The following is a 27,860-nucleotide window of genomic DNA, read 5'->3' on the forward strand; positions in this document are numbered from 1 at the left end:
GTTTGGTTCAACAATCCTTTTCTTTTTAGACCCCCGTCTACGACTTCTTTGATTCGTCCCTGAGATCAATAACTTCAAAACTGGCTGAAATGGATGAACAAAGTGTTGAGGTTTGTAAGACATATACACACACACACACACACACACACACACACACACACACACACCCCTCAGGCCAACAGTTGGATGATGAGGCCTCATAGACTGTTGTAGAGGCAAGAAGAGAGAAGTCAAAGGTCAAGCATTGTTTTTAAAAAACAAGTTGTGGTTATTTTATACTAAAACAATCAAATTTGTCGAGCTTTGACCCTCTGACCTTTCTGGGAACGATAATAAAGATGAAGAGAAACCTCACAATAAGAGTTTCTGAAGTTCTCATGCAGTCTGTCCTTGAAATATTCAGGGGAATTCAGACGTTCCACCTCAAGGCAGAGGAACATTTCAGGGAAAATGTTGGTACGGCTGATGTTCTGAAAGAAAACGGTAACATCACGTAAAGGTTTCACAGACAGGAGTTTGAACAGTGGCTTTATACTTGTATAGTTGAGATACTGAGGTAGGTTTTTCATAGAAGTGATGTATGTATATATATATATATATATATATATATATCTATCTATCTATCTATCTCACTACAGTGGAATGAATCTTATATCTTCATAGTCGGACATGATGGTTAGTTGCACAATGGTCTTCCTGTTCTCAACAATGTAAATGTGTTCAGATAAAAGAAACACATTTTAATCTGGAGTTTGTGCACAATTTGTATTTTTGTAGCCTTATGGATTATAGGAAAATGTACTGTACGTTTTTTAAATTACGGGTTCTGAAAAATATGACATGTTTGAGAGTCACAACGTTGTATCATCTGCATTAAAAAAAGGACACTACTCAGTTTTACTCTCCACTTATTAATAAGTACAACTGTGCAATCCAACATGATTCCAGTGAAATAGCTTCTCAAGAAACCTGCTAACCTTTTGTGACTCATGTGATGCTGTGGTTTGTGTCAAACTGAGCCGACTCGTCTCTCTCTCTCCCCGCAGAGCATCGCAGAAGTGTTCCGCTGCTTCATCTGCATGGAGAAGCTGAGGGACGCTCGTCTCTGCCCTCACTGCTCCAAACTCTGCTGCTTCAGCTGCATACGAGTAAGTCTGTCTCCACCAGGCCTCTCATTTTATCATACGAGATAGAGATATATATATATACACATCTCTCTCTCTGGCTAAGAATACAGAGGGTTTTCCCTGTCATTATAAGACATTGCGCAGACATTTTGGTTTTATTAATTTTGGATATTCTTTACACAATCAAATTCAATGTGTAAATAATATTAAGAATGAAGAGTTAGTGAACGGGTGCATTTGCATTATTATTATTATTATTATTATTATTATTATTAGTATGCTATATCACCAGAGGTCCCACGATTCGATTTTATCACGAAACGTGGGTCCCGATTCGATACTATCACGATACTGCGATACTATCACGATACTGCGATATATTGAGTATTGCGAATTATTCCCTTTTTTCCCAGCGCAAATTGTCCCCAAACGTTGGTCAACATATTGTATATAAGAAGTTACCGTTTTCAGTCTGTTCATCTCACTTCAATCATTTTTATTGCAGCAAAATCTGATTGTCAAGCAGACAAACTGACCAACATGTCATAAATGTTGCACCTGTCAAACTGAACTGTATTACAGTTGCTACATAGTCACTTCATTAGAGCTGGACGTGCCGGAGAGGGGGCGGGGCTTATCTCTGTGCAGTTTTCATTTCTGCCATTCACCATGGAAATAACCACTCTTTCTGCTTCATACTTGTTGTGGAAATCCCCAAAACGTCGGAACAACAAACGCCCTCGTGTCTGCGTTCATAATATTATCCGTAGCCGCACACAGCTCGGTGGATTTCACACGAGGAAGTACGTCTGAATGGTGGCCGCTTCCAGCGCTGCTAGAGGACCCGTAGCCAGTTTGATGCTTTTTTTAATGTCTTTGACCAGCGGCGTGTCGCCCATATTGTCCCGTGTTTCGAGCAGCAGCGGCGCTACGAGTGACAGGAAGTCAAGACGTATGATTTAAATACGGACGACGCATTTCTAATTTCTTTCTCCGGTGTCTCCATGTTTGTTTTTACCAACTTCCAACCATCACGCTGATCCGGGACCTCCGCCGACCTCACCAGAAAACAACACAGCACCATCTAGTGGGCTGAAAAAGCAATTGATTTTATTTTTCGAGGACCAAAAAGTTTATGGCTGCGGTCGAATAGTCAAATAATTACCTCCTAACGTCTAACCCTAAGCACTTTCCCTTAACCCAGGGGTCGGCAACCTGCGGCTCCGGAGCCGCATGCGGCTCTTTAGCCCGTCTGTTGCGGCTCACTGAGGCTTTTTAAAAAAAACAAAAAAAAAACGTTTTTATTCTTCTTTTTTTCGCTCAGTGTAAAATCTTTCAAAGAGAATTCCTCTCATCTTGGCGTTTGAGGTAATATTGAGTCACTGAAAATAAAAATAAATGTTTAAATATTTCTTAAACTAAAATGTGCATCACATCCTGTCACGTCACTGTCAAGCAGCTTCCCCTGCAGGTGCTACTCTTGATTCACAGAGCTCCGCCCTCGCTAAACTATCAACGGAGAAAGGTAGTTTAATTCTGCGTGGACGTATTAATTAGCTTTCACTGCCAACGATGCTGCTTACCTGTATGCTTGATATATGGCGAGGAGTTAGCAAACAACAAAACATTTAATGTTGAAAGACTCTTCCAGAACAAGCACACAGCATCTGATGAAAGGTATCAAGCTGCAGAAGAGCGATTTATCAACTGCTGCAGCAAACTGAGCAAAGTAAATATACTTTTTTTTTTACGTTTGCAGTGCTCTAAAAGTCCGGCGTAGTGAGGACGCTCAGTGTAAACATAGCAAAAGATATGCGTTTAAAATGTAAAACTCACATGAGGATAACAGGTATTGAACCTGCTACCTTGTGGTTACAGGATGAACACTACCACATGACCCACACATATATATAGATAGGACTCATGGTCTGCTTAGTTGTGTATTTAATGGACCTTAATGTAGCCAACACATGACTATTTTTTTCTCCTCTTCATAAGAGTTTGAGAGTTATAAACAGGTCAAATAGCAATACAATGTCAACAATTGTTTTTATTCTTGTTCTCTAATTTAATTTAATAAATACAACAAACTATAGTTTGTTGTACATATAATATAACTATATATTCAACTTCATAAGCTTTGATATCAAATAGCTTTTGCGGCTCCAGACACTTTTTTTTGGTGGAAAAAAGGGCAAAATGGCTCTTTGGATAGAAAAGGTTGCTGACCCCTGCCTTAACCTCTGTGGAAATGTCACAGGGTTAAGGAAAGATAGGAAGAAGAATTCATGAGGAGTTATGAGAAGACAACCGCAGTGTTTGGCAAATCCGACTCCACTTTCCCTAAGCGACGTAGTTATGACGCGACGGCAGGCGCATGTTAGTGACGTCAGTCTGCAGCGGTGAAACTACAATGTTCTGAAGATGGACTACAAAAAGCGCAGCTTAGATACTTCGTCCGTCTTCTTACAGTGTTGTGTCATAACGACATAAACAACACGGTTCATAGTATTAATTTAATAACAAGGTTGGAATAGAAATGAACGAAAGAATATAAAAGTGAAACCAAGGTATTTTTCGGAGAGTACAAAGCTACTAAACTGTCTCTTTGTTCAGTTTCAAACATGCTGAATTAAATACGTTATCCCACAAATGATGTGTGTCATATGTGGGTCTCATCTCCCTTTTTGTTGTTATGGTTTATCTATATGCAGATTATAATCGGATCAGAAAAATATACAGACAACAGTTTATGAAACACCACACAACTCGTGTTGACTTTATTGTAATGTGACAAAATAGTCCAGTTTAACTCTTTCATTAAAGCTTCTGTAACTGAAGTAAAATAAAATAATGAGGGCTGAAGCTGCAGTTCAACACCAGAGAGAGAATATCAAATACGTCAGTTTGATCACTTTACAGCAGTTTTCAGCAACGTAACGTTCATAGTAGGGCTGTGCGGTATACCGGTTCAACCGGTTTCAGATTTCCGTACGGTATGAATTTCAATCAATAATAATCAGTCAATAAATTAATGTGTTTATTTGGGAAAAGAATACTGTGATCTACCGTGAAACCGCCAGAATCTTACATAATACCGTGATATTAATTTTTGTCCATACCGCCCAGCCCTAGTTCATAGTTTGCCAGCACGTTTAACAGATTATTGAAAGTATTTCCAAGCTATAGCTACGGTTATTGACATGATCTGCGTTTCTTGGTCATGATCGTTTGTTCTTGTGAACGGCCGAATGATACGTCACTTTAGATGTTGCCGCCGCAAGGAATTGTGGGTCGGCATTATCTCCTTTCCTTTCCTAAAGGCAGGTCCAGTGGTTCCTATGCTAAAGGAGCTAAGTTAGGAAGCATTGAAGCTCCTTTCCTTTTGCGTTTGGAGAATTCAACCGGCACTTATCATGGCGGCTACTTAGGTACTTCTGGGTCATTTCACTCAGTTAGGACTCCAAAAAGGACTAATCGACCACAGCCTATAATTGATTAAATAAAAGATCGATACTCGGCTGTTCCTACGGTGGCCCAGAACGGACAAATCAAACTCTGGCTGTAGATACGGACGTTCATGTTGTCACGTCTTTGGGTGGCACGTGGGAAAAGTTTCAGTTGGTTGCAATCGGCCAAATCTCACACACTGTACCTTTTTTTTTTTTCTTTTTTTTTTTCTGATATTACTCTCAAACCAGTTAGTTATGAATACGTTTTAACAGCCAAAGCAACATGATTAGAGGTTTGTAAAATGCCCTGTAGACGTCGTGAAAAAGGCTGATCCGTTTAAGAATTCTCCAGTGATTGAGTATTGCACTTGGTACACATGTTATGCTATAGTAAGCATTTATGAAATCATTATTTTGTATATTTAAACTAATTTATTATTTTCCAATTCAAATGTGTGAATATTCTGAAGAAATAAAAGTAATTGGCAAATAAACTACTTTACCCATGTTCATGACAATTAAGCAAGATGTCACCCAGTGCAAAACAAAAAGAAGTTTTTAGACATCAATGGAGCTCTTGGTCTCGTTAGGTTTAATTAATTTACTATTTTGGTCTTTTCATGTGATTTTAAATGCTAATTGTGAGAATATGAAGTATTGCCAGCTCTATTCTGAGTAGAATCATGTGTATTTAATAATAACGACATGTTTAGAGCAGTTGTACTTCGATGCTTTGATCATCATCAAACTGTAACGTCTTTTTTGACAGCGCTGGCTGACGGAGCAGAGAGCCCAGTGTCCACACTGCCGGTAAGCCCCTGCTCACACACATCTGTCACCCAGACATTGTTTATGTTCAGAGTTTGCAACTTTTAAGAAAACATGGCGCGGGTACATCTTTTTTTTTTTTTTTAATGTAACCAGCATAGAGGAATTCTTTCACAATTTTGTGGCAAGGTGTTAAAAGGTGTGTTTGTCAACATGCAGGGCGCCGCTCCAGCTGAGGGAGCTGGTCAACTGTCGCTGGGCGGAGGAGGTCACGCAGCAGCTGGACACCCTGCAGCTCTGCAGCCTCTCCAAGCATGAGGACAACGACAAAGACAAGTGAGATCCTCCTGCTGCTGCTGCTCCTCCTCCTCCTCCTCCTCCTCCCCGTCTCCGTCTCTTCCTGTGTGTTTATTTGGATTGAAGGATTCAAAATACATTTTAATCTGCTTCTTTTAGGCTCCAAGTTAGTCATCTCAAAGTGCATTTAAAGGAACATTTCAAACTGAATTAGATGCAAAATTGTTGATCAAAAGGAAAGAGACTAAACTAAAATTGCAAAAATTGTGTCTTTTGCGCACCTTGCAGAGATGAAGCTGATGTTCAGACGCCGTCCTGCATGTGGGGAAGTCTATAACCGATATCGCTGTATTTGTGCATCAAGGAGGGACTTTGTGTTGCTGGCTCTTTGGCAGTAGAGTTGTTCAGGTGGCGCATTAAACAGGGGAAAAAATTGGCTACACAAAAAGTTAATTTAAACAAACAGCTGGTCTGTCAGCTGCACAGTGAAACCTGCAGCTGTACAGTTAATCTATTCATTTCAGTCTGAGTTCATCTGAGTTATGTGGAAGTATTTGGAGAAGGCGTCTTTCTTTCAGTACACAGTCCTTGGTTCCTGCAGGTATTTTCCCTGTAAAAACCAGAGCAGATTTTGGCTAAAATTCCTGTTATTGAACCCCAGTCTAGTTCTTTGTCCTGCTTCTCTTTTCACACATGCTCACCTCTCTTTCTCTCTTCATCATATGCATAACTGTCATCCTCTGCCTCCTGTGTTTATAAACTTTGTGAGTTTTCATGAACCTGGTGACGTAAACAACGTTGTTGTGTGGTGTCCTGTCACTTGATTATCTCGTTTCAGATGTGAGAACCACCATGAGAAGCTGAGTGTTTTCTGTTGGACCTGTAAGAAATGCATCTGTCACCAGTGTGCTTTGTGGGGAGGCATGGTAACGTTTCACATCTTTACATTACAGTGTGCATGCAAAGTTACAAACCGCCACAATAATCACTTGTGACTAACATTTTATTCAGGGAATACAACTTTAATTAGTTTAATGACTGATTAACCTTCCAAATACTTTGTCAATTAATCAATTTGGTCTATAAAAAGTCAGAATGGTAAAACTCACAACCCCATAGTGATGTCTTTGCATTACACACGTTAAAGCAGTGGTTCTCAAACTGTCGGGCACGGTGTTATTACAGGGGGGACTGGGCGATGCGGATTCTTAAAAAAAAAAATCCTTTATTAATCCCACAGTGGGGAAATGCTTCTCTGCATTTCACCATCCTTAGTACTAATACTTAGTACTGTGCTGCTGTAAATCACTGGGGCTTCAGTGTCTTGCTCAAGGACACTTCAACATGCAAACTATGGGGACAACAGGGATCAGACCGGCTACCTTGTGGTTTCAGAACGACCACTCTCCCAATGAACATGATAACTTCACATATTACAAAAGTACAATATACACGGACATAAAACGTCATTAATAAATACATGGCGAAATGTCTGTACTTTCATGGAAATGTTTACATCACGCCGTTAACAGGTTACACTTGCGCGACTCGCTGATTCTTGCCGATCTACGTGTAGGAAAAAAGTGTGTCCTCTAGTTAATTATAATCTATAGAGTTACGTGGTTATAATCATTGTCACACAGAGAGGTGTGCATGTTCAGGTTTACTGGTGGAAACATTATTCAGTGTTCTAGACTAACAGTGACGTCTCCTCAAAGTAAAGTGGTATAACAGTATGACATAATATGGTCAAATAAAAAGGCTGGTACATTATGCATATTATGGCATAAAAGTCTAATATTATGAAGTGAAATGTAGTAGTAGCAAAACAATATTCAGTATAGTACAGCAGTATTGCATATTGTAAGTATTAAGTCTACAAAATATATATACACACACACTACCATTCAAAAGTTTGGGGTCACTTAGAAATGTCCTTATTTTTCAAAGAAAAGCACTGTTTTTTTCAATGAAGATAACATTAAATTAACCAGTAATACACTAAATATTGTTAATGTGGTAAATGACTATTCTAGGTGGAAACGTCTGGTTTTTAATGAAATATCTACATAGGTGTATAGAGGCCCATTTCCAGCAACTATCACTCAGTGTTCTAATGGTACATTGTGTTTGCTCATTGCATAGAAGACTAATGGATGATTAGTAAATCCTTGTGCAATTATGTTAGCACAATTTAAAACAGTTATGCTGGTGAGAAAAGCTTTACAACTGGCCATCCTATGCATAGCATCACATGTGTGGGTTCCATTATACTCTCAAAATGGCCAGAAAAAGAGAACTTACATGTGAAACTCGCCAGTCTGTTCTTGTTCTTAGAAATGAAGACTATTCCATGTGAGAAGTTGCGAAGAAACTGAACATTTGTCTGGATGACCCCAAACTTTTGAACGGTTGTGTGAGTGTGTGTGTGTGTGTGTGTGTGTGTGTGTGTGTGTACCGCCCCGCTGGTGTCATCTTTTTCACCCCTCATGAGTTTGTAGGTCTGACTGTAAATGTTAGACCCAGTGACAGGCTAGCATGAAATGGCTTGCATAATACTTAGTAAGGAGGCCATAATAATTCTTGACTCATGGCTGAAGTTAAGTTTCTCCAGCTCTCCCCAGGTTGGCAAAAAAAGCATCTCAAAATGCATCAGATTGATGCTTTAAAATATGGAATATTTACATTTTTCTTATGGGGGAGCATGCCCCCTGTCCCCCCTAGAGGGGTAGTATCCTTCTCACTCTCATTCTTCTTTTTCACCCCTGACCCGTTTTCATGCCTGACACTTATTATCTTGAAGAGATATTTAGTGCAAAACAGGTTATTTGCAGCCATAATAGGTATTTCTTTTGCCAAATATTAGTTATTTTTTGCACAGATAGAACTTTATTGGCATTGTTCTAACAAAGTGATTGCACATGTTGTATAGTTTTTGTCTGATGGAGCAATCTGGTTTACTTGAAAGGGATTTCAATTTTCTTTATTCTATTATTTGAAAAAGCATGGAGGAGTAACAAATAGTTGGACCTTTTTGTTATAATTTTGTTGGGGCCCGAACGTTTTTCTTCCTCCAAAGTGGGGCGTGATAGAAAAAGTTTGAGAACCACTGCGTTAAAGAAACTGGAACCAGGGACAGATTTATTTTTGTTGCGTCCAGCACGGCGGCCACACCTTCAAGCCTCTGGTGGAGATCTACGAGCAGCACGTGACGAAGGTGAAGGATGAGGTCGCCAAGCTCCGCCGCCGCCTCATGGAGCTCATCAGCCTGGTGCAGGAAGTGGTGAGGAAATACCAAAATCTAAAAGAGCACGGCCGTGACATTTTACTGCCCACATTCACTCCTGTCAGAGGATTAAACCGGTCTATTTTAGACTCTCAATGAGTGTTCCTCTAGCGCCGTCCTCTGGCCAACAATGGGCTTCAAGAAAAAGGAGATTAATATATACTAGTGATGGAGACCTATGTTAGGCCTCGGGGAAAAGATGTTGAAGTATATCAGATTTGAGTTTGAGTATTCATTCATAATGTTGACATCCAAATTCTAACTCAACATTTGGATACTGTGCAGCTTTAAAAAAAAAAAAAAAAAAAAAAAAAAAAATATATATCTATCTATCTATCTATCTATCTATCTATCTATCTATCTATCTATCTATCTATCTATCTATCTATCTATCTATCTATCTATCTATCTATCTATCTATCTATCTATCTATCTATCTATCTATCTATCTATCTATCTATCTATCTATCTATCTATCTATCTATCTATCTATCTATCTATCTATCTATCTATCTATCTATCTATCTATCTATCTATCTATCTATCTATCTATCTATCTATCTATCTATCTATCTATCTATCTATCTATCTATCTATCTATCTATCTATCTATCTATCTATCTATCTATCTATCTATCTATCTATCTATCTATCTATCTATCTATCTATCTATCTATCTATCTATCTATCTATCTATCTATCTATCTATCTATCTATCTATCTATCTATCTATCTATCTATCTATCTATCTATCTATCTATCTATCTATCTATCTATCTATCTATCTATCTATCTATCTATCTATCTATCTATCTATCTATCTATCTATCTATCTATCTATCTATCTATCTATCTATCTATCTATCTATCTATCTATCTATCTATCTATCTATCTATCTATCTATCTATCTATCTATCTATCTATCTATCTATCTATCTATCTATCTATCTATCTATCTATCTATCTATCTATCTATCTATCTATCTATCTATCTATCTATCTATCTATCTATCTATCTATCTATCTATCTATCTATCTATCTATCTATCTATCTATCTATCTATCTATCTATCTATCTATCTATCTATCTATCTATCTATCTATCTATCTATCTATCTATCTATCTATCTATCTATCTATCTATCTATCTATCTATCTATCTATCTATCTATCTATCTATCTATCTATCTATCTATCTATCTATCTATCTATCTATCTATCTATCTATCTATCTATCTATCTATCTATCTATCTATCTATCTATCTATCTATCTATCTATCTATCTATCTATCTATCTATCTATCTATCTATCTATCTATCTATCTATCTATCTATCTATCTATCTATCTATCTATCTATCTATCTATCTATCTATCTATCTATCTATCTATCTATCTATCTATCTATCTATCTATCTATCTATCTATCTATCTATCTATCTATCTATCTATCTATCTATCTATCTATCTATCTATATTTCTTCTGATTAAACCGAGTATTTCCGCATAGATTATTTCTACGTCTCGCTACACGCTGATTACTGAGCTCAATTTAGGCAGGATTGTCAGGTACATTCTTATTTATATCAACTGCTCATCGCATGAATACCCAGTAAAATCGTTACATGGTCATTTAAACACCAGAAATACCTTACTTTATAAAACATCTAATTAAAAAAAAACATTTAATAAAAAAAAATCTTTAAAGGTGGAGGTGTGTGTTTGTGTGTCTCTCTCTTTCTCTTCTGTCATGGGGTCAGGAGAGGAATGTGGAGGCTGTCAGGGGAGCGAAGGACGAGCGGGTCAGAGAAATCCGAAACGCTGTGGAGATGATGATTGCTCGTCTGGACAACCAGCTCAAGAACAAACTAATCACTCTCATGGGTAAGAGGACAACGGTCTGTGTCTCAGTGCCGCTTTGTTGAGTCTGACTTCAGAAGAATCTCCTAAAAAGCTGGTTACATTTGGATCTATCAGTGGGTTAAATGTGAATATTGTGTTTTTAAGTTAACCAGAATTGAACTTAACCTGAAAGAGAAGCACAGTTGATTTTCTGTGATATTGTTATCTGCTTTTTACTTAGACTAGAAAAGGCTTCAGGCTATGGTTCCATTGTGTTTTCCAGTTCATTTATTTTAGTCCCATTTATAGTCATCTACAGGCATCTATTTGCAAAGAAATGTTCACGCGGAAATAAAAAACATATACTTTAGTGTGTTCAAACTTATATAACTCAGTGTCAGCAGCACTTAAAGTGATTCTCACTATTGAGGGAAAAACACTTCAGATTGTTACCTTTCAAAAGAGACCAAGACCATGCATTTACTCCAAATAGTTCAAGTACAGCTTGCAATTTACTTTGGGTATACCTGGATAGGCGTTTTTCGTCACATTTTACAGGAAAGCTAAGCGGTTTTAAACTGATATAGATTCTTTTCAGTGTCTAAAATACGTCAACAGCAGAGCTTTGCTTCGCTCCCGTACTGGTTCTCCTACTGTAATAAAACACTGACTATGGAGAAGGACCTTTTTAAAAACCGACCTTTACAACCCGTCATGTGTGGATGAAGCCATTAAGGACATTAATGTAAAACCTTTGTCAGATTGACAAAACACCTTCCCCTTTTAATACCTTTGTGATGCCAGCAATGTTTTCCATGTCTGAAAAGACGCCTCAACTGACACGACAATACATCTAAAGGTTGAGACCTTAACCCAACAAAACATGCAGACCCCGCTGAAAGCCGGGAAGAGGAACCTTTTATAGCTTCGGGGGCAAAACGCAGCTGAAATATTTATCTGGAGTGAGTGGATGCGTGCACTCAGCGCCCACAACCTGCACACAGCCTCCATCAGGCTTGACATTCAGCGCCAGCACACACTGAAAATAGAAATGCGTTCCTCCCCACCAGGCCAGAAGACGTCCTTGACCCAGGAGACGGAGCTGCTGGAGTCTCTCCTGCAGGAGGTGGAGCATCAGGTTGGTGTTCAGCTGTATTTCCGAGCCTCCACTCATTTAGATGGACTGCATGTTGTTGTTTTTGTTAGTGATTTAACACTATGAGGTTTGTTGTGTTACAATGTTATAAATTATAAGGTGCATCTTAAATCCCCTCCACCCTCAAAACAATGATCAGATCGATATTTTAATAGTGAAACGGCTATGTTGTAGCTATTTTTACAACCAAATTACTGGTGGACAGAAGGACTATAACCTGTCGTGAGACTCCATTGACAAAACAGCCACTCAGTCGCACAAACAAACTAACCGTTTCGTTCTCATCCTTAAATATTCCGTTAAAACGCACGACATTTAGAGCTGCTGCAGAAATGAAATTCTTAAGACACTATAATTTGAAGTACAGGTTTACAAAACTAATCGGATTGTTCATTTCACACGCACGCACGCACGCACGCACACACACACACACACACACACACACACACACATATATATATATATATATATATATATATATATATATATATATATATATATATATATATATATATATATATATATATATATATATATATATATATATATATACATACACACACATTGAAATAATGAATGATTTTAAAAGAAAGATGCTCAAAATACATGCAGGCATACGCTCTATCTACAAATGTTTATTCTTTTAATCAAACTATTGTCTCATTCATTTGTGTCATTTAAGGTATACTGTATGCTTTGTAATTCTCATTGTTTAAATACAACATTTTCTCACTTTTTCATGTATGCACAGAGGTTTCACAAAATGTTTGGTCATGGAAATTTGGTTTAAAGTCATGGAAATCCATTGGTCAAAATGTGTATGAAATGTGTAATGTATGTGCATTTTTTTTCATTATTTGCTAATTTAAAAACTGCATGAAATCTAGTTAGTGAAAAATCAAGATGTGTAACGGACCCTCTATTTAAGAAGGAAAAACAAACAAATAAAAAGGACAAACAAAATTTAGAAAAATATATACAACGGAAAGAAACACACAAAATGAGCAGATGTTGTTGGTTTTGTTTTGTAAAAATGAAAGAATGATCAGCAGGTTTCATATTGAATGAGTGACTTTCATAATCAGTTTTAGCCACAACAGGATGATGATTGTTTGGTTTTGTTTGTCTCAGCTTCACTCCTGCAGTAAGAGTGAGCTGATCGCCAAGAGTCCAGAGATCCTGCTCATGTTTCAGCAGGTCCATCGCAAACCCATGCAGTCCTTCGTCACCACGCCGGTGCCTCCGGACTTCACCAGGTAACCGGCTCACCTGCAGGAAAGTTCACGTTAAAGTCCGACAGCAGTGGAACAATACGTCACTATCGGGTCAATCGTTGCCGTTTTAATTTGATTATTTAAGTGTTCATTTAGATGGTGGCCCGTGGTCCAAACCAAGTCACAGTTCAAGGGCATCTAAAGATTATGTTCATTGTCCATTTATTTTCTTGTTTTTAATAATAAATTCTGACATTAGTTTTTTTTTTTTTTTTTTTTTAAATGTCGATCTGTGCAAAGCCCAATTCGACGTCCTCAAATATCCAGGAATAAATAGAAAAAGGCTCTTTATTTATTTTATTCAGAATATTCTGTCTTGTTTTTTTTAACTTGAAATATCGCCCTTGATTGTAGTCCAAAATGACAATAAGTATTGTTGAAATTATTTAAAAATGTACATTTCTGATTTTATTTGATATTCGTAGGAGTAAGCTATAGGATGCAATTTAGACATGAGGTTCGGACCTTTGCTGGGAGGAAATAGTAACTTAGTAACTGGACCTCTTTGATTGTTGTTGGCCATTGAAAATGCTCATTTAGTCCCAAAGATATTTACGTACAGGAACTATAGGCAGCAAATATTCACTTTTAAAAAGAAGGAAACAGAATGTTTGGCATTTCTTCTTGATGAATGAAATGATGATTATGATCAACAGATTCATCCTTATTGTATATAAAGGATGCTGCTTCGACTATTATTATTCAGTTGCGATTAATGCATTTCGATTTGACTAATGATGCAGAAGAGAGTCGACCGACCGTGTCAGTAAATCTTTCTTTAGTGTGAGGAATGAATCTTGTTCTGTGTGCTTCCAGTGAGCTGGTTCCTGCCTACGACTCCAGCACTTTTGTTCTGGTCAACTTCAGGTAAATTCTCTCTTTGTTTGTTTTTAAGAAAGACCTCAATGCTGTTAATGGTTTCTTCAGCTGTGTCAGTTTTAGTAAATAGTCTAAAAACAGGAATTTATTTTGCTGCATTCGTAACATGAACATTCATGCGAACCATAGACTTTATAAAAAGTGGACATAGTCACGTCGCCCGCTGATTTGTGGACTCCCGTTGTGAAGCCATGAATTTGGCGTATTGGCTGTGAACAGGAAGTGACCAAATTTAGACGGCGAAGGACTGATGTAGAGACGCCGTATACGTCTCTGGTAGTAACCTCTCAATCACCTTGTAGCCCCGCCCTAAAGCATCCCCTGCATTATGGTCGGTTTGCCTCTAAATTACCATAATTTACAAAATGAACATCATGCTGTATTGAAGAAGAATTGACATAAACTCATGTTTACAATGTTTACTGAAGGAATAAATAGAGAGAAGTAGAGTCATTTTCTATAGACTACTATGCAACCAGAGGAGTGGTCAATAGAGAGAATGCAGCTTTAACACACAGCATAGACTTCACTTTTCTGACCGGGGGTTGCCGCCTGGTACGAACCAGCTGGTTTCGAGCATGCTCCCACCTTTAGGGTACCTGAGATATAATTAGTAACTACTGTTGTTGTAATTCTGTATGTTTTTCTAATCCTACTTCTGCATACATAGAGCTAAACAGAAACCATTCAAATGTCAAAATGGAAATACTCAGTAGCCTCTACTACGACTACTACTACTACTACTACTACTACTACAGCCTTTACTGGTAATTGATACCACTGGTTTGCCACACAGAGTAGTGTTCAAATATGTGTTTCTGAAATGAACAAAGTACATCACCATGAGGGAAGATAACAGATGAGAAAGTGGTTGTTGACAAAGAGGATGAGGAGAGCTTTGAAGCAGTTCCTCCCACCGCTGAATGCATTTCAAGAGCTTTGTCCTCTTGAAAGCTGAGACTTAAACCTGGAGGACGTCGAGCGCACCGCTTGGTTGAATGCACGTGGAGTCCACAAGGTTTGATTTTATGTGTGTGTGTTTGATATGCGTGTGTTTTTGTGTTGCTGTTTTTTAGCACCCTGAGGCAGCGGGCTGACCCGGTCTACAGCCCTCCTTTACAGATATCCGGCCTCTGCTGGAGACTCAAAGTCTACCCTGTGAGTTTCTCTTCCACGGATGTTTTACATTCGGGTTTGGCGATATTAAACGTCCTCTACTGACGATAAGAAAAATAATGATATAAGAAATTACTGTCCAAAAGAAAGCTGAGAGACACAAATTAAATATAAATATCTATCATAAGTATGAGCGCAATTAATAAAAAAAGCAAAGGGTCAGAATTTTGAGAATTATGAAGTTTATTCTTTAAGTGCTGTGGCCACCATGACCAAGGAGTTGTGTTGAAAATAATTGTGATCCATCCAGGAGCAACAATGTTCAACATAATGTATTGTACATAAGTATACTTTTTCATCTACTATGAACTTATCATCATAATTCTCCAAAAAGCAATATGACTCTATAGAGGAGTTGTCACAGTGCGTTCATAAGTACTCATTCCGGACGGTACCGGTCCCTTGGTACCGGGCCGCACAGAAAGAATGAATGGAGAAAATACATCCGTCTGTGCGGAACCTCAGACAGAACATCTTGACACATGTCAGGAGGTTACGTGTATACGTTAGCCCAAAAATGAAACTTAAAGTCTGTTTCAACTCTGCCGGTGTTATGGATTATAACCAAGGCAAAGTATCCTGAGATCCCCAAAAAAGCACGAAAACCCTGCTTCCATTTCAACACCCTGTCTTTGTGCAGTGAGTTATAAGTTAAGCAGTAGACGGGACAATAAGGTTTAAGTTAAGGAGTAGACTGGACATAAAGAACACACGTTGGATGTCGTTGTCTCCCGTCACCCCGAGATGAGACCCGGTCCGTGAAAATATTGTTTTACACGTAACTGGTCCGTGGCGCAAAACAGGTTTAGGAGCGCTGGACTAGAGGATCTAGATGGCAAATGCATAATATTGTGACTCGCCAAACCTGTGTGTTCCACCACAGTCCCCGATGTTGGTCTCATGATTCATTTCTCTAAAGATAAATGTGATTTTGTAGCGAGTAACAAAGGTTTCAGGGTAAATGTATCGGAGTAAAAGTATCAGATCTCTTTGCAAAATGTAGTGAAGTAAAAGTCAACAGACATATAAATAGTAGAGTACAGATATCCAAAAAACTACTTAAGTATAGTAACGAAGTATTTCTAATTCATTACTATACACCACTGTACGTATGCTAGCATGAATCTTTTTCTTTGATACCCTACAACAGGGATTCCCAAAGTGGGTGCGCGAGCTGCCTCTAAGGGGTGCGCGAGAGGAAAAATGTAATGGTGGTCTAATGGTGTAATAATTAATATTAAACATAATAAAAATAAAAATTAAGTAGGGTTTTTTAATTATAAAATGTCCCTTTCTGAAACAGCTGTCTGAAACCCTCTTATTTGCGCCGCCACCTGAACACCAAGCATGCCAGTGCAAGTCAGAAGCCCCTTACATTTTTTTAGATCAAAATTGGAAGAGTTACAAAACAGCCAAAAACAATTGCAGTCTCTCAAAGTGAGAGACTCACGTGAAAGTGAGAGACGTGAGTCTCTCACTTTCTCCCCCTCCCTCTCCATCTCTCTTGCTGCAGGCTGAGCCACCTGCGCTGCATGTGCACATCCTCATATGGACTCCTCCTTTTTTATTTATATCTGTTTCTGAGCCTATGCATGTGCCACTCTTTGTTCTTTACGTGGCTTACTGTGTTTAAGTAAATACATGTGAAATGCAATCTGCCTCTGAGCCTGTGTCCTCGCCATCCAGGGAGCTGTGCGTTTGAGCTGTGCGACTCCGCGGAAGGCGCTTAAAGTTGAGAATATTTCAACTTTTAAGCGCGCTAGAAAAACGCGTCGCGCGGCATTTAAAAAGCGCGCATGAAAGGCGCGACGTACCATAGGAAAACAATGGTTTTGCTAGCGACGCGTTTTTGAGAGTCGCGTCTGGTGTGAACGGCCCCTTATTGCTCTTTAAAAGTGACGCCTTGTGTAACTGAAATGTATACAGCGGACTAAATCTTGTAACAAACGCCATACGCGAGCAAACAGTTCTCGCATTGGTCCGATTTTATGCGGCTATAAATAGGCTCTGTTGCGTTTTTTTTTTTTAAGGTATTGGGGGTGCGTGAACCCGGTCGGGATGTAGAAGGGGTGCGCGGCCTAAAAAGTTTGGGAACCGCTGCCCTACAACAATGCAGTGACGCACTGAGAAATGCAGTGAGAAAGAGACGGAATATAGTGCATAATTCACAACAGGCATTCATTGAATATCGTTCAGTTATCGTGGCCTACATTTATGAAAATGTAATAAATAATGTAACCGGTTCTAAGCTATCCAAAAACAAGTGCATGTGTCTCAGAGTTAGTAACTCTTTGTGTGTTTCTTCAGGACGGTAACGGTGTGGTCCGTGGAAACTACCTGTCAGTGTTCTTGGAATTGTCTGCTGGACTTCCTGAAACATCAAAGTATGAATCACTTCCTTGAATTAAATGATAAAAAAAAATGTAATTTGTTTTATTTTTGATGGAAATAAGAGATTGATGACGTTGGCCCAAGGACTTCTCCTCCCACTCAGCAGTTGTGATCATAACAAGGTTAATTATTGCCAAGTTAAGGATAAGACGTTTGTTTGTGTGCAGTAATGTTGTCCTGGTCCCATGTAGGTACGAGTACCGCGTGGAGATGGTCCATCAGGCCTCCAGCGACCCGACCAAGAACATCATCCGGGAGTTCGCCTCCGACTTTGAGGTCGGTGAATGCTGGGGCTACAACCGCTTCTTCAGGCTGGACCTCCTGGCGAGCGAGGGCTACCTGAACATGCAGACGGACACGCTGGTCCTCCGGTGGGTGGCTGGGGGTGGGCGGGCGGACGGACGGACACACACACACACACACACACACACACACACACACACACACACACACCTCTGTGTCAATCATGCTGGTTGTATAGAAACAAGCAGAGCAGTTGTGTTGTCGAAGGTCAACGGAGGTGTTTTCGTGTTTGTCCCGCACAGCTACCAGGTTCGCTCTCCCACCTTCTTCCAGAAGTGCAGGGATCAGTACTGGTACATCAGCCAGCTGGAGTCAACCCAGAGCGGCTACATCCAGCAGATCAACAACCTCAAAGAGGTGTGTGTGGTGGTTTCGGACCTTCAAAGTGATCAACAGAAAGAATATGTCTGTTTATTTAATGTTGTTGTTATTTCAGAGGTTGGCCATTGAGCTGTTTCGCCGTCAGACATCGCGCAGTTCCTCCCCCCCCGACATGAGGCATGCCGTGGGAACCACCGCCTCTGAAAGAGACCTCCGCTCGGTGAAGAGCGACGACGACATCCATACCGCTTTGACCAACGCTAAGAAAGGCCATGAAGAAGAAGCGAGGACGCAGCAGGATGACTCCAATGTGAGGACGGAATATACTGACAGCGGTTTCACAGAACTCTTTGTCGCTTTAACGGAACGTAGTCAAGTCCTTGGGATGCCGTACACACACTAAACACACCGTCCACTTATTGTACTTAATAATTGTTTTTGTCTTGGTTGGATGTGACACTCACCCGACCGGTTTGCGACATTTAAACGTCCCTCAAAAAGAAATCTCCACCACAAGACCGTAGTGTGATCACGGTGCCGCTGTGTTGTTCAGGAGCTGTCGGACGGGGACCTGGAGGTGGACTGTCTGACGGAGGAGGAGGTGAACCCGCTGGACGGCAGCAGCACCTCTGGGAGCTCCACGGCAACCAGCAACACGGAGGAGAACGACATCGACGAGGAGACCATGTGAGTACAATGTCCCGCCTTCTCTTAAAGAACTTAAACTTTGTCGTGGCTCTTTTTGATTATTTTGCAAACAATATACTTAAGACTTAAAGAATACAAACGTGAGTTGTTGTGTTTTTTTGTATATTTGCACAGGTCTGGAGAGAATGATGTAGAATTTATTGGGAACCTGGAGACGGAAGAAGGAGAGCTTCCTGATGACATGGTTGGAGCAGCAGGTATAATTCAAAAACCAAATATGAATTATTACATAACAGTTGATCATTTTAACCCCTTTTGTGTCAGGAGGTCAGAGGAGACCTGTCTCCGTTTGTTAGCGGATATTTGTCATCAGAATTCAGTGAAACTTGGTAGAATGTTTACATTTCGACTCATGAATAATATTTTTTTTCATGGATTTCAAGCTTCAAGACCAACATGTATATATCGATTTAATTCAATACGCAGTACTGTTTTCCCCCGCTACTTTCGTTTTCAGCCCAAATAGACTTTTCATTATTCAGCATTTTTGACGTCATTCGGTGCAAGCATATTTATGAATTGCGACTAATTCCCGCCGCACTGTGGTTCTTGTCACTACTACTGTTTCCTCACCGTCAACGTACATCCACTTAAAGAGCTAACAATCTGAGCCGGACAGCGACTCAGATTGTTAGCTCTTGAGTGTCTGAGAACATTAAGGAAAGAACCCTCCAGAGAAATAAAATGTCCGACTACACCTTGAATAAGGAAGGTAGCACTTTAGTAGCACTTAAATTGCACTTACTGATAGCACTCTGTAGTTTAACTTTATTGAAGAAATTGTACTTTCTTGATTCTTGTTGTTCTGAGTTTGTACTCATGGTTGAATGAAATTTATTCTAAGTCGCTTTGGATAAAAGTGTCAGCTAAATGAAATGCAATGGAATGTAGTGAAGTCTCGCGCTGAAATCTCAGGAGAGGATTCGGTCTCATCCACATTGTGGAAATCATCTACACATATTCAGCTGAGCTTTCTGCACTCTAACACAATGTTTACTGAGGGCATAATCAAGAGGGAAGTAGTCATTTTCTATAGACTTCTATACAACCCGAGTCGTCGCCCCCTGGTGGTCAGTAGAGAGAATGCAGCTTTAAGACACTTTGACTTTCTGTCACTCTTGAGGTAAATAAGCCCCTGAACTGCTGCAAGTATTTTAACATCAGTAGAGCTGCAATTAAAGATGATTTGTATTACTGTTTAGTAAACCAAATATTTAATAATTTGGTTTATAAAATCAGAAAATAGTTTTTCTTTTAAATCTAAGATATCCAGACAAAGAAGACCAAACCAGTCCTGAACATTTGTGAAGCTGTAACCATCAATATTTAATGTCTTGCCTCAAACAACGGCCTTGGAGGCAAATGGAAGCCTCGACCACTATTTGAGAATTCAGGGAATCAAATCTATTTGTGTTGTCTGGCAGCTGCACAAGCAGAACCGATACGATGGAGCAGCTTGCTCCGTGTGTTTCACTCTGTTGGTGTTGAAAGGCATGAAGAGGACGATGAGTCACTGTTGTTTCACTGAAACCCCCTGATATAGAAAGTGTTTGCCTATAAAGCCTATGGGTTAAATACCTGGTGCCGATCTGGGGGTCTACACTTATTACGAGTCATAACCCTGAAGACATTCAGAATGTAAACCTTGTAAACGCTCCTCTTCATGCAGGAGGATCCAGCTCCGCCGTGCGGTCTTTACATCGCAGCGTCGCCGCTCGTAGCAGCGGAGCGGCGGCGTGCAGCGGCGTGGGTCCAGGAAGCGGCAGCAGCCTCCTGGAGATCGACCCGGTGATCCTGATCCAGCTGCTGGACCTTAAGGAGCGGCGCAGCGTGGAGTCTCTGTGGGGCCTCCAGCCTCGACCTCCAGTTTCTCTGCTGCACAGCCAAGGTCCAGATCTCATTTCTCTGCTCTCCTTTATTTTAATTTCCTTTCCTTTAACTTCCTCTCCCCTTCACACCTCTCCTTTTATTTCACCTCTCCTCTTGTTCTCTCTTCTTTTCCTTTCCTCTGCTTTCATTTAATCTCCTCTTTCTCTAATCTCATTTTTTATTTTATTGTATTATATTTTCTCTCCTTCCATTTCCTCTGTTCTCTTCTTTCCTCTCCTCTTTCTCTTCTCTCCTCCTCTTCTCTCCTATTTTTCTCCTCTTTTCCTTTCCTCTCCTTTCATTTAATCTCCTCTTTCTCTCATCTCATTTCCTCTGTTCTCTTCTTTCCTCTTTCTCTTCTCTTTTCTCCTCTCTTTTTCTCCTTTTCATTTACCATCCTTTCTCTCATCTCATTTAATCTTTTCTCTTCTTTCCTCTTCCTCTCCCCTCCACACCTCTTTATTTATCCTCTTCCTCATCTTCTTTTCCTTTCCTCTGCTTTCATTTAATCTCCTCTTTCTCTCTTCTTCTCATCTCTCTCCTCCTTTCTTCTGCTTTCATTGAATCTCCTCTTTCTCTCCTCTTCTTCTCATCATCTCTTTCCTCCTTTCCTCTGCTTTCATTGAATGTCTTCTCCTCTTCCTCTAATCTCCTTTTATTTTATTTTATTTATTCTCCTTTCATTTTCTCTTCTTTCCTATTCCTCTCCTCATCCTCTTCTCTCTTTTCCTCATCTTCTCTTTTCCTTTCCTTTCCTCTGCTTTCATTTATTATCCTCTTCTGCTCTTTCTCTAATCTTCTTTTTATTTTATTTCCTTTCATTTCCTCTTCATTCCTCTTCCTCTTCTCGCCTCCCCACACCTTTCCTTTTTTATTTCCTTTCAGTTACTGGTAATGAAAAGATTGAGCTTTTTTACATTATATATTTTAGATAAAAAGAGAGTTCAGATGTATTTCGACTGCTTGTATTAACGGATGAAAAAGTCGCCATGAACAGTAATGTAGAAAATGAAGCATGCGATCCATCGTGATCAAGTTTGGAGGATTTATTTTCTCCTGATGCTCTCCTTTCTCGTTCCCGTTTCTCTTTCTTCGTCCAGCTCACCCTCACTCCAGGAAGGACCGAGAGCGGCGGCCTCAGGCGGTGCGGCGCTCGGCTCCAGACTCGGGGGTCCTGATCCGCCTCAAGGCTCAGATGGCCGAGGTCCGCAGCAAGATGACTGATGCCAAGAGTCAAGTGCTGGAGGCTCAGGGGACCGGAGAGCCCAGGCCCGGCCTATCAGGGGACTACGGTGCGGAGGAGGTTCCCTCCCACCACAACGACTCAGAGCTGTCCGCTTGTCGTAAGGCCGTCGAGCTGGACCTGCTGGGGAGAGCAGCTGCAGCTCGGTCCAGACCCTGCCGCCCTGGTGAGGACTGTTGATGAAGATGATGGTGTGAGGTTGCTTTAAAGCTGCAGAGTCGAGAGGGTTCCAGTGTCACTTTTATTTATAAGAAGTCAGGCGTTGAGAAGTGAAATGTAAATTTAATGTTGTGTAAATGTAATGTAAAAGTACGAAGTACGACGTTACGAAGTGTGACAATAAGTAGTGAGACGTTAAGAAGTAGAAGGGGAAAGTAGCACGACTGAAAGAAGTACGACAACAGATGGTAACAGCAGGTAGTATAACTGCAAATAGTACAACAGAAAGTAAGATGAGTAGTATGGCGGCAGGTAGTGCAAATAGTATCATCACGGTACGTAGTACAACAGCAGGTAATATGACGACAGGTAGTATGACATGTAGTACTATGACCTCCTTAAGTGCTGTACTTTTACAACTGAAACACGGTTATTGATCTGATCTTCTGTTCCAATGTGACAAGTTTTATTTCTCTGTTGGAGCAGAATTGAAGGCCAGTATTGGTTCCTTTTGTAGCTCCATACCTGACGTGATCCTCCAGTTATTGAGCTCTATAGATTTAAGATAATTACATATGTGCCTCAATCTTTTTTTTTCTTTCTCTGTGTGCAGCCAGGAAATCTCTGTCTCCTGTCCTGGACAGCAGCAGCAGCTCCCTGGTGATGAAGAGGAGGAGTCCAGAGGAGATGGAGAAGGACATGAGAGGAGCAGATGTGGCCACAGAGCTCAGCCTGCATCTCACAGACGGACTGGCAGCTGCAGAGGGTCAGTGGTCGTCTTCCTCATCCACACTGAGAAGCCTTGTTTCTCCGTATGTTGTCTTTTTTTGTTTTGTTTCATAAATCAATGCTATTGGTCAGGAGCTCAACCCGATAGAGACGGAGCATATACAAGCTGCATGGATGATAAATGTCATCAAAACATTAAAAAGTATGAATAAAAAACACGAGCTATTTTGGGGCTTATCAATCCTACAATCTTTAATTATTTTAATACCGGGTTTCTGGAATTTCTTTTTTTAATGTTTTATATGTATATATTCACACTGCGAGAGATAGATAGATATATCTATCTATCTATCTATCTATCTTTCTATCGCAGTGTGAATCTTTCCATCAACTCGTGACTTTGAACTACAGAATTCAAACGCACTTTCCAAGACAATTAACATTTTTTTGTATACATGCCGTCTGGTCTTGTAGTATCAAAAAAATGATTTTAGCTATTGAAGTAGATCACAATGCAAAAGGTTTCTTCTGAGTGGTAGCGAAAGAAGACTCCAACCAATTATTTTGTGTGTTTTTTTTTGTTTTTGTTTTTTCCACACAAACAACTGAAAATTCTAATTCAAATCTAATTGATAATTCAAAACTATTCATAACGTTGGTTTAGATAGATTTCCATGAGACCCAGGAGTCAAAAAAAATTCTGAACTTTAAAAACAAATCAGGACTCCTGTTTTCCCGTCTCTGCTCCAGGAGCACTGAAGGCGGACGGCACCCAGGGGCCCCTCTGCAGCTCCTCGTCGGAGCAGCAGGCCTCCACCTCCAAGCAGCAGCAGCAGTACTCGGTGGAGCAGCAGCTGTTCGGGTCCTTGGGGCCCCGGGACGACATCTTCTCCCTGGCGGGCCCGAGCTACATGACTGGCGGGAAGAGCTGTGGCAGTCGGGCCCTCGGGTGTGTGTCGGAGAGACACGTCACACACACGCTTCTTGTCTCTCGTCCTGCTCTGCCTCTTACAAAGACTCTTCCTTCTCTCTGTACCTGCAGGGCAGCTACGTTGGATCATGAGTCTGAGAGCTCGGTGAACTCCCATCATTCCCTGCTGGACGGACCTTCTGCTCCGTCGCAGTCAAATGAAGGTCTGCTGTGTGTTCTGATAACGACGCTAAAACACTATTTATTGTCCTGCGGAAAAAAATTATATTTAGTATGTCCAGAAGTTAGGCATCATATTTGAAATGCAGTGTGCCAAAAATACCAGGATGTCCTGCTGCATCCAGTCCATAGACTTGGCAACCTGTCAATCACAGTAGACTCAAAATGACCATAATTTACTAAAGGAACATCTTGCTGTATTGAAGAAGACTTGAAACTAGAGATTGAGACATAAACTCATGTTTACAATGTTTACTGAGGGAATAAATCAAGAGAGAAGTAGTCATTTTCTCTAGACTTCTATACAACCAGAGGAGTTGCCCCCTGGTGGATGTCTTCAGATTTTCAAAATGTAATGTCATGAAATTTCTTGAAGTTAAAATATTTAATCCCATTGCTCCTCTGTAGATGCTTGTGAAGCTCAGAGACTATACAACCATTCGTTTGCACTGGAATTCATTAAGCAACAGTACGTACTTTGTCAGGGCAGCTGCCGTATGAACTAAAAGTAAAAAGAAAAAGTATGATTTTTGTGTAGCATGTGCAGCAATGATGGAAAGGCAGACAGTTAGCTTAGCACAAAGATTGGAAACAACTAGCCGGATCTATTAAATACTAACAAAAACCTAACAGCACTTCAGAAGCTCTCTAACACGTTAGGTTTAAAAACAGCATTTTGCTGTTTTCCCGGGCCGTTATGTTCTGAACTATTTCATCTGTGGGACCAGTAACCTTCTGGAGTTTTCTCTGGTGGCTCAAGAAATAGAGGAACCGTGTGCTGGCTGATGCCTTAAATCAAGTGGACAGACATAAGAGGGGAATTTGTTATCCTCAAATAAAAGTATTTCCCCCAAAAATGTCAAACATTTAGATTAAATGACTCATTATACGATCACGAGGTAACATTTGAGAGATTTTAGCAATGTTAATTATAGTCTATTTAACATATCTGTGGAGGAACATTAAAAGCACATTATTCCTCTTTTGCCCTCCACCTTGAACTGCTTAATGATGTTGAAATAATGTTTGTTCGGGTCTGATGGTCTCCTCTCGTCTGTAGATCAGTCTCCGTCGGTCCTGGTGGCAGCAACAAGCAGCGACAGCGACACCGAGGACGAAGCTCTGCAGAGCAACGACTCTCGCTACGACAACCAGACTCCTCCCTGCTCAGGTAACCGGCGCGCTCACGACCTCCGTGATTACTGGGACTGGCGGATTTTTTTTTCTTCTTTACGTGTCCGTTGTGGTTCGTCTATCGATGCAGGGAGAATGAAATAAAACCCTACAGTTGGTCCGGTTTCCACCAAAACTTGAGAGCAAATTTGAATACGGTGGCTTACGAGTGTAAGCGGCAAAACGCCATAAACTGACCTCCACTATGACTAGGGATTGTGATTAACTATTATATTGTATCTCATATTCATGGGCTACTTTATCGCCTTCATACAAACAAACCTTGATATAAAGTGTTATATATATATATATATATATATATATATATATATATATATATATATATATATATATATATATATATATATATATATATATATATATATAGATAGAAACAAAGGTATTATATCCTGTAAAACAATTTGATTTGGCTGCAAAATATTTACTGAAATGTAGAATTGTTTTTTTTTTTTAAAGACCGAGTTTCTAAAGCATCTTAAAAAACAAAATGCCTAAATCTATCTCTGGACGTGTAAATGCAGCTGTTTGCCAGCATCTAGTTACATAAACTCCTTTTTGTGCGATGATTTCTTCACTGCGGCGAATATTAACTAAAATGTATTCTCAGCGGGTTCATTCCTACAAGCCCCGCCTCCCTGTGCTCTTAACTACAGTGTTGTAATAAATGTGTTATAAAGTGTTTACACATCTTAACAGATGCTTTTATTGCATCAACTGACTCACAATATGTAGATTTAAACGTTTGCACGCACACCATTGTGTCCTCCTTCTTCCAGGAGAGCAGCTTCTATCTGATGACATCAGTCAACCTGCTGCCAGGTGATTCCATCTGGAAAACAAACAAAAAAACAACCTACTCTGGTTTCTCCTCAGCGGCCCGGAGACGACTCACACGCACACACACGCCTTTCTGTTACACACATCTGTAGAGTAGAAACTGCTTATTGTGCATGAAGTCGAAATGAGTTTCATGACTATTGACGGCCGGTAATTCAGGCAGTCGTTGTGATTGCGTAATATCAGTGTGAATTTAGTGAAGCTGGCCCTATTTAACAGGACCAACATTTCAATCTCTTCACCTCCTTTTAAAACGGGACTTTCTTTGCATTATATTTAGAATAAGGGATGAACGTTGCTGTTGGTTCTTTCATGGCCAGTTCAGATGAACATAAACATAACGGGATTATTTTACAAACCTGAAACCAGAACATTTCACCTGAGCTGCAAGGCCTTAAATCTGCACACCTTTTCACCATATAAATGCTTTTGTAAATGAAGCCCACAGCCTATAGCGAGAGTCTGAGGATGAACTGCACACACTCTGTCAATAAGAGCTGTTTCATGACGGCTTCATGTGGATGTTTAGCTCAGTCCGCCTTGGCTCCGGGTCTCCACACCTCCTCCACCCCTTCACTTATGTCTCTGCAGCCAGCGTCTACTTTCTTATTTATTTTGTCTTTTTTCCTGAGGCGAACCTCGTTTAAAAGCTTGTTTCTGTTAATTTATGCAAATGTCTTCTCCCTCTAATAACGTGTCATTTAAAAAGGGTTAAATGATCTCTGAATCATGCGGCTTATGAAACTTCTGACGTCTGTGGTGCCGAAACTTCAGACTCTCTTGCTGAGAAGAGCAGCTGAATGTTTGTTCAGTAAATAAGAGGATTCAGCCGGCAGCTGGTTAGCTTTGCTTAGCATAAAGACGAGGGAAGCGGCCTGCCGGGCAAAATCCACATCTGCTCCTCTTTAGGTTTAGACTGTGATTCAAACTGTACAGCTCTCTTGAAGGGACAGTTCACCCAAAAGAAAGAAACGGTATGTATGTATGTATGTATGTATGTATGTATATGTGTGTGTGTGTATATATATACATATATACACACACATATACACACACCCACATGTGTATGTATATGTGTGTGTGTGTGTGTGTATGTATGTATGTATGTATGTATGTATATATGTATATATGTATATATATATATATATATATATATATATATATATATATATATATATATATATATATATATATATATATATCACACACACACACACACACACATGGAGGGTGTGTGTGTACAAATAAAAAAGATCACAGACCTGTGGAAGGTTTGATATTCTGGATCTAGGAGATGGATTAACAAGAAAAACATTTTCTCTGAGATTTAAAGTGATACATTTACGAGAAAAAAAGTACCTATTTTTTTTTTCTTGCAATTTTGCCTCTTTAATCTCAGAGAAAATCTTTTTTCCCTTTTTAATTTGAATAGAACTTGACAGCAAAGGTTTTTAAAAAATACATGTAATTATGTAACATGTGCTTTGTGCTGCAATGATGGCTCAAAGCTTCACTGGCTTTTCTTCATAGATTTATTATTTTTCACCTCAGTCCCAACAAACGTGTGTCAAAGGCGGCTACAAAACAGAAGAAATGGTGAAGTTGAGCAGTTTAAAAAAAAAACAAAGTTTCTGCACTTTCGGTCTTCTTTTCTTCTTCGTGTTATTATTTAGAAGGTCAGATGATCTTTTTGCGTTG

The 27,860-nt window shown here is 39.8% G+C and overlaps 1 protein-coding gene across 1 annotated transcript; it reads left to right on the plus strand.

Moving 5' to 3' along the window:
• The first annotated feature begins 83 nt into the window (after positions 1–83).
• Positions 84–27,070, plus strand: trim37 (tripartite motif containing 37). The gene is made up of 24 exons (XM_079234842.1): positions 84–110; positions 1,047–1,148; positions 5,349–5,389; positions 5,567–5,683; positions 6,483–6,570; positions 8,805–8,927; positions 10,692–10,815; positions 11,844–11,911; positions 13,061–13,185; positions 14,020–14,070; positions 15,159–15,240; positions 17,566–17,642; positions 17,841–18,020; positions 18,195–18,309; positions 18,389–18,583; positions 18,827–18,960; positions 19,096–19,178; positions 20,651–20,869; positions 21,951–22,259; positions 22,866–23,018; positions 23,732–23,930; positions 24,024–24,115; positions 25,192–25,302; positions 26,102–27,070. Exons 1-24 carry the CDS (start codon positions 90–92, stop codon positions 26,146–26,148), a joined length of 2,856 nt encoding a protein of 951 aa, XP_079090968.1. The 5' UTR covers positions 84–89; the 3' UTR covers positions 26,149–27,070.
• The last annotated feature ends 790 nt before the right edge of the window (positions 27,071–27,860 follow it).

This window comes from Taurulus bubalis, assembly GCF_910589615.1.
Source record: "Taurulus bubalis genome assembly, chromosome: 2".
Classification (NCBI taxonomy): Eukaryota; Metazoa; Chordata; class Actinopteri; order Perciformes; family Cottidae; genus Taurulus; species Taurulus bubalis.